General features: G+C 42.5%; 1 protein-coding gene across 1 annotated transcript in view; it reads left to right on the top strand.

Annotated features, from left to right (window-relative positions):
- iqgap1 (IQ motif containing GTPase activating protein 1) overlaps window positions 1-10,109 on the top strand; it is a 64,084-nt gene that overhangs the window by 43,925 nt on the left and 10,050 nt on the right. The window contains exons 16-25 of the mRNA XM_079244623.1: window positions 1,118-1,208; window positions 1,606-1,773; window positions 5,858-6,000; window positions 6,085-6,255; window positions 6,332-6,415; window positions 6,866-6,937; window positions 7,928-7,997; window positions 8,069-8,433; window positions 8,535-8,698; window positions 8,775-8,999. Coding sequence (XP_079100749.1) covers window positions 1,118-1,208; window positions 1,606-1,773; window positions 5,858-6,000; window positions 6,085-6,255; window positions 6,332-6,415; window positions 6,866-6,937; window positions 7,928-7,997; window positions 8,069-8,433; window positions 8,535-8,698; window positions 8,775-8,999 — 1,553 coding nt within the window. The remainder of the gene's footprint in view (window positions 1-1,117; window positions 1,209-1,605; window positions 1,774-5,857; window positions 6,001-6,084; window positions 6,256-6,331; window positions 6,416-6,865; window positions 6,938-7,927; window positions 7,998-8,068; window positions 8,434-8,534; window positions 8,699-8,774; window positions 9,000-10,109) is intronic.

Genomic DNA, 10,109 nt, shown 5'->3' with positions numbered 1-10,109 from the left:
ACAACTTCATAAAACACATAAAGCTTCATTTTCAATGTGTTCATTCTTTTTATGAAGTACTTTAAACATGAGAGAGCTGCTGTTGATGGAAAACAACATCCATCTTTTCACTTTCTGCATCTGAACAAAGCGGCAACCTCCGGCAGTTAAAAGTGAAGCCAATGTGGAAGTGCATAAAACTGCAGTTCCCCCTTCATCCACTAGGGGCTGCAAAACAGAGCAAATCCCCATAGACTCCCATGTTAAAAAGACCAACTTCACAGCAGAAATAAACATGTTTACAGCCTGGTTCAAAAATCCATTTTCGGTTTAATAGGTCAGGTTTACCTTAATGACTGTGGGGGAGTGAATTTTTTTCTAACTTGCCCATTTAAAAGTAATTTTATCTCAAAATTTGGTAAATTTAGGGGCGTCTCCTTTTGATTGACAGGTACCTGATCTCCCGCTTCAAGTAAGGAACGTAGAACAACCGCGGTTTTTAGTCGGTTAACAACGTGACTTAGCTTTAGCCCGCTTACCTCCGTTAGCTGGTTAGCTCCTGTTATCTCCGGGTTAGCTCGGTTAGCTCTTAGCTACAGAAAGCTCGGAGTTCACTCGATGTAAATCATCCACCATGACGCTCACAGCCCCCCTCTCAGCTCCACCTCTTTGCTCATATTTGTATTTTCTGAGCGAGACGACGCACATGGCCCTGCCAAGATGGTGATGGTAGGAACCGCCCACCGAGCTTCAATTCAGCTCTTCAGAAACCTACGGGTGATGTCACGGAGGCTACATCCATCTCTATATACAGTCTAGGGTCTGAACTCATGTACCGACCATGTGAGTGTTTTTCCCAGGATTTAGTTTGACAGTATGTGTGGTTCAGGTTCATGATGGGAGCTTGTAGGGACTCCAACATGTTTAAAAAGCTGCTGAAACTCAGGTTTCTGCTCAGCGATCACCTCTGAGTTGGAGGATCCATCAGTTTGAATCAAGCAGTTTACTATTGGCTGATTAATCCGGCTGCAGACTTCAGGTGCAACGCTGGTTTTACATACTTGCAGTTGCTGCTTTCTGCTCTGTGGAGTTTGTTTTTTGTCCACCATGTTCATGCAGGTTTCTTGTGTTAATGCAGGAGACGCAGGACCCCTCTGCTGTGCTGTGGCTGGATGAGATCCAAGATGCTGTTATGAGGGCTAACCAAGACACAAAGGAGGCCTTGCAGTGTAAGAACACACACACACACACACACACACTTTTGGTGCACTCTTCTTTGCAAAATTTCTTTCTATGTTAACTCATTGGCTGCCAAAGACATCGACGTCCGATTGGATCCTATCGTTCACTGCTAAGGATGCTGAAGGTCGTCTTCCTGCAGTTTGTTTCTAGAAAGCCGAATTGTCCTGATGCGTGCATCAACATCCACACAACGCGCGCGCTGAGCGTGCACCCAACAAGGGAATGCACTTGAACAGCATCCCTCCACGATGCCTTGATGCACTCACCCAGCCAGATTAACCCAACATCTGCAGTCCCAGAACAGAAGAGCCGACATGCTCCATGGCGGCAGCATCGTGCTCTGTGCCGTAACGATGACTGATGTGTCTGTGTTTGTGTCCGCAGTCTCGCAGTCCATCCAGGCCATCAACGAGGCGGTGGTGGCCGGAGATGCGAGTCAGACTCTGGCTGTGCTGCGAAACCCTGCAGCGGGACTGTACGGCGTCACCTCCGAGTGCGCACAGACGTATCAGGATGACCTCGCCAAGATTAAGGAGGACAAGAAGAAAGAAGGTGAGGAAGAATTTAAAAGCACGTTTTTCCTTCACAAACCTCCCCGTTGCACGCAGAACATAACGGCATGAAGGTTCCAGCTCAGCAAACAGGGCGGATTTAGGGTCAAATGCAACAAACATGATGAGTTTCAGCATCAGACTGATTAATCCTTTCAAGCACCAACAGGAAAACCTTCACAGATGCAGCCGCAGGTAATCCTGGGACTTATCCCCCAGAAATCCTGCCGTTTTTGTGCCTCAAAGATGTTTAAATGATAAGACGCAGAAACATGAAGAGCAGAAAGAGACCAACGGGTCGCTCACACAGTTAGAAGAGGATCAGCTTTAATAAGGAAGTTTATTCAACAACAGAGTGAGTCAAAGTGCTTTTATAAGCCAGCTTGTAGTTTGGAACTTGGGAAATTTCTTGTTTCAGTCTGGCTTGTGGGAGAAAACCACCGATGCTGCAACAACCTGGTATTTATCAGCTCATCTGTCTCCCAGAACCATCAGAGCTCATCTGGAGCTGGGACGGTCGTTGCTATGGGCAATGTGGGCGACCACCGAGGACGCAACCTTTTTGGGGACACACCAGCGCCCCCCCAAAAAAACAAAAAAACTCAGCAGTTCTCCAGACTTTTCCATGTCAAGTTAATCAGCACCGGACGCTGGATGTGCTACTATCATGTCAACTTGCTGCTGAGAGTCATGCAGGCCTGTACAGGTTGTGTGTGTGTGTGCGTCAGAAGAAGAAGGGGGGGGGATCAACTCGCAACTGCAGAGGTTGTGAGCAGGTTGTTTCACTCATGGAGGAGAAGCGAGGAGGGGCATGGGGTAGACTGAACTCTTATTATCCCCCCACACACACACACATAGTACTGTATCCAAATATATATATATTTATATTTCATTCATAAAATTAACACGTGTGTAAAAGAAAAAGAAAAAGAAAACACGGATCTGTATCAACGTGAATGTGTTCACATCACGTGAGATCAATCTCAGCTCCGGGTGTTTGACGGATGGAAAGGTGATGTTTAGTCCAGTCAAAGCGTGATATAACGGGCAAAAGACCACAGAAACCACGAGGCGCCCAGTTTAGAAAGAGAAGGAAAGAAGAGAAACGCTCTAAGGATAAAAGTATGCAGTTCCCTATGAGAGGCGTTATCGTACATGTAATGAAACACATTTTATCCTCTTGTTAATATGTTGCTACTCAGACACAGAATGTATGAGTTTGTTTGCAACACGTTAGTTCCCACGTTAGTCTGGGAATGTGGGAAACGATAGTACGTCCCAACTGGACTTGTTTAGTGCTCTACATGGGTCTATGCTGACTTAAATAACTTATATGACATTCATGTTATGTCAGGATACATTGATGATGGGTGGATCCATGATGGGTGGTTCTCCCAGGAGAAAACTAACCAGGACCGCCTCTGACCTGGAGAATCTGGACTTTGTCCTTTTGTAGGTCGAAGGTGATGAGGAGTGGTCCTGGAGAGGAAAAGATCCTGTTAAACAGCCTCAGTCTGGCAGAAAGGTTTAGGTTTGTGGCAACCAGCGTGTTTTAGCTGCTGATGTAAAGCCTGACATGAAACATCTTCATGTTGACTGGAGGATTCCTGGAATCCAGACAGCCGCCGTGTGGCTCAGCCGGCCACCTTTAACAATTAAACTCTGCAAAAATAAACATAGAGAGAAGATTCTGTCTAGAAGTAAGTAAAATAATCTGCCAGTGCAGTGAGATAATTACACGTGACAAGATGTCCTGAAATAAAGACTTGTGGAAAATCCCAAAACAAATTGTATAACACACGTTGGGAGTGGGTGAAGTGTGTTTATGCTGCCAGTCCTGTTGGTTTTATTTAAAGAAGTAGAAATGAGTGTTTTGTTGTTTTAATTTATTTCTCACTCTTCAAAAGTTTAGAATTTTTTCTTTATATCATGATAAATGTTTTTTTCCTGATATTTTTGCAGGGGTGTGAATTGGTTCTGGGAGATCTTGAAACAACTTTTTACAGCTAATTTGGGTGTGAAGGATATATGGAGAGAATTTTGTTTCTTTATTATCCAACCAAATAAGTTGGATTTGAAACCAGAAATGATTTTTGAGAGCAATTTTTTTGTAGAGATAGAAACAAATTAGGTTCCAATTAAAAAAAAAAATATATTTGAGAAAGCATACTTCTCCAACTTCAATCAAAACTCTTTTCTTCAATCAAAACTAATGTTTGTAAGTCAAACATTCCAAACATTGTGTGTAAAAATAAGTCCTTTTCTCTTTGTAGTTAAAAACATTTGGTTACAAGTTATAAAGTTTTGTTTGCAAATCAGTCCTCTTTGCTTGCAACTTCTAAAGTTTTGGTTGCGAATTTAACTGCATTTGATGGGCGGGGCCTGCGCTGGTTAATTGAGAGCAGTTTCTATTGGTCGGTATCGTTGGCCACAACCAGTCATACATTTACAATACTCTCACTTTAAATTTTACACGCTGCCCCCTGAAATTCACTCACTGGTTGAGCGACTCTGCTCAGGCCATGACCATCAGACAACCATGTTCCTGCTAATAAGTGCACTTGGAGCAGCAAGCAAGGCGTTATAATTCATTACTTGTGTTATTATTGTAAATGTATGACTGGTTGTGGCCAACGATATGTAGTGCAATTGATAACTTTTGGGATAGATGTCAAGCCCAACAGGCTATTAACTTACTGCAAGCAGGACAACAAGAGAGAAATGGGTGAAATGCAGACGACTTAGCTAGTGTAGTGGAGCCAGGTGGAACCAATCAATAGAAACTCTGCTCTCATTCACCAGCGCAGGCCCCGCCCATCAAAACCAACCAATAGAAACTCTGCTCTCCTTCACCAGCGCAGGCCCCGCCCATCAAATGCAAATAAATTCGCAACCAAAACTTTAGAAGTTGAAAGCAAAGAGGACTGATTTGCAAACAAAACTTTATAACTTGTAACCAAATGTTTTTAACTGAAAAAAAAAATACTTATTTTTACGCACAATGGTGGTAATTTTTGACTTACAAACATTAGTTTTCTTTGAAGTAAACTCTAGTTTTAATTAAAGAAAACATTACTTTTGATTGAAGTTGGAGAAGTATGCTTTCTCAAATATGTTTTTTTTTTTAGTTTTTTTTTTATTGGAACTGAATTTATTTCTATCTCTACAAAAAAAATCTGATTCTGACTTTTTTTTTTTTTTGCTCTCAAAAATCATTTTTGCTTTCAAATCTGACTTACTTGATTAGATAATAAAGAAACAAAATTCTCTCCATAAGGATACAGTGATATCTCAAACAGCATCTCAGGGAGATTAACTTGTTATGCATGTGAAAAAATTCACTGCAAGGTTTAGTCACTAAGAATAAAAGACACATACTCCCAAAACATGATGAATAACCTCAAACATTCTGCTCTTGCAGTGGATGTTGCCATAAAAACAAGTTAAAGAACAGAAGCTAGTAGGACTTGTTTAGGCAGCTCATTTTTGCAGGGAATTGAGCTGGAAACCTTGTGGGAGTGTCGGCTTTTACGCCGTTAAAATCACACGTAAACTCGTGCTGATTAGTGCGCCGCCGCCGCGTGTTGCTGTGTTGTCATGTGGAACCATCATCTGCATGTCACGCCGCTTTCAGCTGCTTAAAACTCACTTAGTTTCCAACAACTGCTGCTGATGTGAGTCACTGTGATCCTGATGGTCTTTCTTTCTATTCGGTTCTATTAAATCCTGTTGCAAATGAGATGAAAAAGTCTGTACGTTTAGAAAACGATGCTGCAGGAGACGTGACCACAGCATGAAATGCAGGCGAGGAATAAAACACATCTTCATCGTTCAGGTCCTAGTGGAGAGCTACCTGGATGATGCATGAGACCTCTTCAACCAATCAGATTGATGAAATGTCCTAATGAGAGTCAGTTTAACGAACACCAGCCTTCATTGTTGACCATCGATGTAAATGATGGGTCCGAACTTTTACTTTTTACTGTTCTAGTAGCAGATCTGCTTTGCTTGGTCTCCCTTTGAGGAAACTGGTGTTCATCCTCAGAACTACAGCGCGCTCACCTTGCTCTGTTGTGTCTGTTCAGGTGATAATGGCAGCGACTGGGTGCAGCACTGGGTGAAAGGAGGACACAACTACTACTACAACCTGCAGACCAAAGAGGGCACGTGGGTGGAGCCTGCTGACTTCATCCAAAACGGCACCCAGCTCAACAAGGAGGACATCCAGGTGAGCATCTCCTGTCCTCGTCGGCTCTTCTTCAGTTTCATGGCTTCATAAAAGCACATTTAAGCGTTTTATTCTGCCTGCCAGGGAGTGGTTTCTGGGGTAACCACAGCCTACAACCGAGAGCAGCTGTGGCTGGCCAATGAGACGCTGATCACCAGGCTCCAAGCTCGTTGCCGTGGATACCTGGTGAGGAACGGCCTGAAGGAGCGGATGAACTTCCTGAAATCTCAAGACCCAGCTGTAACATGCATACAGGTAAAGTAGCTGCGTCTACACTCCAGATACTCCTCATGATGGAAACCATACTGGAGCTTTCTGTTTCCCCCATCAGGCCCACTGGAAAGGCCACCAGCAGAGGAAGAAGTTCAAAGAGCGAAAGCAGTACCTGAAGGACCACAGCAAAGAGGCTGTTAAGGTACAAATGAATAATCGGAATAATCAACAGTAGACTTACTCGGGCTGTGACCATATGCTTTTGTCCTGATTCGATTCTGATTTTTTTGGGTGCCGATTTGATTTAAATATTGCTAATTTTTGTAGATTAAAAGCAAAAAAAATGTATAAAACTTGTTTTATTCGCTCGTCATTTTTCTTCATTTCTATTGGGAAAAACAACCCAGTAGCCAGACCATCGTTCTGCTGCTAAAATGCCCAAGAAGACAAGTAAAAAGATCAATACAAACAATAAAAATGACAAAAAATTTGTAATGGATTATTTTTTATTTGAAGGGAAAAAAAAAATCGATTTTTTTTAACAAAAAATAGATTTTAAAATTATGAAGCAAAACAATCCAGATTTTTCGATTTTATTTTCCCACCCCTAATACTTGCAATCAAAACTTAAGGATGGTTTTTTCTCGCTCAGATCCAGTCCCTGGTTCGGATGCATCAGGCCCGTAAGAAGTATAAGGATCGCCTCAAGTACTTCCAGGATCATGTGAGTCTTGTTTTCAATTAGCCGCAGATTGAATTTGTGGTTCTCCAAAACAACCAGGTGGAGCATTTCTGCATCTTCTACCAGAAAAATTCATGTTTAAAATAAACTAACGACCTTAACGCTCTGGGGACGCCGGCATCGTCGGCGATACCAGGGACCATGTTGTGTTTAATCGAGCATAACTTTCGAACCATAAAAGATAGAAACTTACTTTTTTCCCCTCTTAATCGGGAGACTCCGGGCTTTCAGACGGTAGTTCCGGCATCACTGTAGCCCATTCATAGGTGATACAGTGTTGTGTCCAAATAGGTGTTCCAATCAGAGCCTTTGTCTTTGGCGCATGACACGTGTTTGTCCAATCAGAGCCGATGATGCCTCAGGAAACGCCTCCAAACGGTGTCAATCACTCTGCATCGTGTCATCAGCAGTCGGATAGCTGCCTTCTGTATTTACAAGGCCGATAAATGATGAAAACAACAGCTTTTACGCACGCATACCATGCGTAATTGCTCAAACAAACATTTGCATTACTCAAGTAGTTTATTTCAACATGAACGACACGACGGCGTCGTAACAGATGGATAACTTGGTAACAGATACAGTGTGTGCAGCGGAAAGCTGCGGTGCTCCAGTCCCCTTCAGTACCTTTAGTCATGCTTCGAAATGATAATACTCTTTATTTCAAGCAAAGGAACCTCATTTACATAGCAGTTTATCATATTTCAATTCAAAAAAAAAAAAAAAAAAACAAGATTTAGGACATTAAGGGGCATTGAAAGGTGGTGTTTATTAGCATTTAAACTAATAAAAGTCAGGTTTATTTCTCTAAAATACCCTTGGTCCCCAGAGGGTTAAATCATGCCGCCAAGACGGAAACGTGTCTCGGCGGGGGGGGTGTTAGGGTTAGATGCCTCATTTAGACTCACTGTGGATTCCTCTGTTTGTAACGAGGACGATCGATCAGGCGACTGATTGATGTTTCCCCTGCAGATCAATGATGTGGTGAAGATTCAGGCCTTCATCAGAGCCAACAAGGCAAGAGATGACTACAAGACGCTGAGTAAGTACGCCCTGCGCCGCCACCGTGACGAGCTTTTAGGAAGTTCTCACGTTTCCACCGCTTCTCCACAGTCAGCGCCAACGACCCGCCGATGGCCGTGGTCAGGAAGTTCGTTCACCTGCTGGACCACAGCGACCAGGACTTCCAGGAGGAGCTGGAGCTGATGCGGCTCCGCGAGGACGTCGTCACCAACATCCGCTCCAACCAGCAGCTGGAGAACGACCTGAACCTGATGGACATCAAGATCGGCCTGCTGGTGAAGAACAAGATCACGCTGCAGGAGGTGGTGTCCCACAGCAAGAAGCTGACCAAGAAGAACAAGACGCAGCTGTCCGACATGATGATGATGAACAAGCAGAGGGGGGGGCTGAAGGCTCTCAGCAAGGAGAAGAGGATCAAGCTGGAGGCCTACCAGTATCTCTTTTACCTGTTACAGGTAACATGGAAAACGGCTCTTATGATTCCTTTTAAACCTCCTTTAAATGAGAAGCAGGACGATGAAGGTGGCTGCATCTGATGACGTTTACCTGCTTTCAGACCAACCCCACATACCTTGCCAAGCTGATCTTCCAGATGCCGCAAAATAAATCCACAAAGTTCATGGACTCTGTGATCTTCACCCTGTACAACTATGCCTCCAACCAGAGAGAGGAGTACCTGCTCCTCAAGCTCTTCAAGACGGCCCTGCAGGAGGAGATCAAGTGAGACCCGGAGCCTATTCCCTGTCAGCTGTGGATGTCATGACGCCTAAATGTTGCCTTCTCCGACTGTCCGCAGGTCCAAAGTGGACCAGATGAAGGAGATCGTCACGGGAAACCCAACCGTCATCAAGATGGTGGTGAGTTTCCACAGAGGCGCTCGGGGACAGAACGCCCTGAGGCAGATTCTGGCGCCGGTTGTCAAGGAGATCATGGATGACAAAACGCTAAACATCAAGACCGACCCGGTGGACATCTACAAGAGCTGGGTGAACCAGATGGAGACGCAGACCGGGGAGGCCAGGTGAGCGGGAGTGATGGGAAGTCTGGCTCTTTAGGTTGCCAGATGGTTCTTTAGCAGCGCGACGTTTTCCCACCCAGAGGTCTCAGCGTCTCTCTCCCTAGCATTCCAACATCTGGCTTTTCATCTTACTTTATAGAATGGTCCAGTAGGGGTGGGAAAATTGACTCGAAAATCTGGATTTTTTTGCTTCACAATTTTTTTTGTATTATTTTTTTTTTATTATTATTATTTACTTCACAATTTTAAAATAGATTTTTTTTTTTTGTTAAGACTAGGTTTTTGTTCCAAATAAACAATCCATTTTTTAAAAATTGTAATTTAAAAAAAATTTTTTTTTATTAATTTATTTATTTTTATTATTTACTTCACAATTTTAAAAAGATTTTTTTGTTAAAAATCATTTTTTCCAACCAAATAAACATAATCCATTTAAAAATTTTTGTAATTTTTTTTTATTTTAATTTTTTTTTATTTATTTATTTGTATTATTTACTTCACAATTTTAAAATAGATTTTTTATTTTAAAAATCAATTTTTTTTTCCAAATAAATAAAAATAATCCATTTAAAAAATTTTGTAATTTTTATTGTTTTTATCGATCTTTTTACTCGTCTTCCTGGGCATTATAGCAGCAGCATGATGGTCTGGATACTGTGCTGTTCTTTTCTGATTAAAATCAAGAAAAATGACGAGCAAAAAAAAAAAAAAAAAAAAAAATTTTTTTTATGTATTTATTTTGTTTTACAAAAATGGGCGATAAAGAAGAATGGGGAGAATAGCAATTTAAATCGAATTGGCACCCAAAAAATCTAAATCAAATCGAATCGGGACAAAAGCATATCGTCACAGCCCTGTTGTCCAGTGAAGCCTGTTTGGGGACACCTGTTTCCCTGCTCCAACACACCTGGCTTCCGTTAAATGGATCCAACAGCCGATGAAGTTCTGCACAATTCCCGATCTATCTGCGTCTGGAGCGTTGCTGGAACATGGAGACATGGAAAACCTGCAGGATTGTGGTCCTTGAGGACCGGAGCGGATAGAATAGTATGTTCCCAGCTTTTCCTTGCATGTGATTGGCTGTATGACATGTCCATCAAAATAAAGATTCAG

The sequence above is a fragment of the Telmatherina bonti genome (assembly GCF_933228915.1).
Source record: "Telmatherina bonti genome assembly, chromosome: 1".
In the NCBI taxonomy this organism is placed as follows: Eukaryota; Metazoa; Chordata; class Actinopteri; order Atheriniformes; family Telmatherinidae; genus Telmatherina; species Telmatherina bonti.
This window is presented reverse-complemented; position numbering and strand designations above follow the sequence as displayed.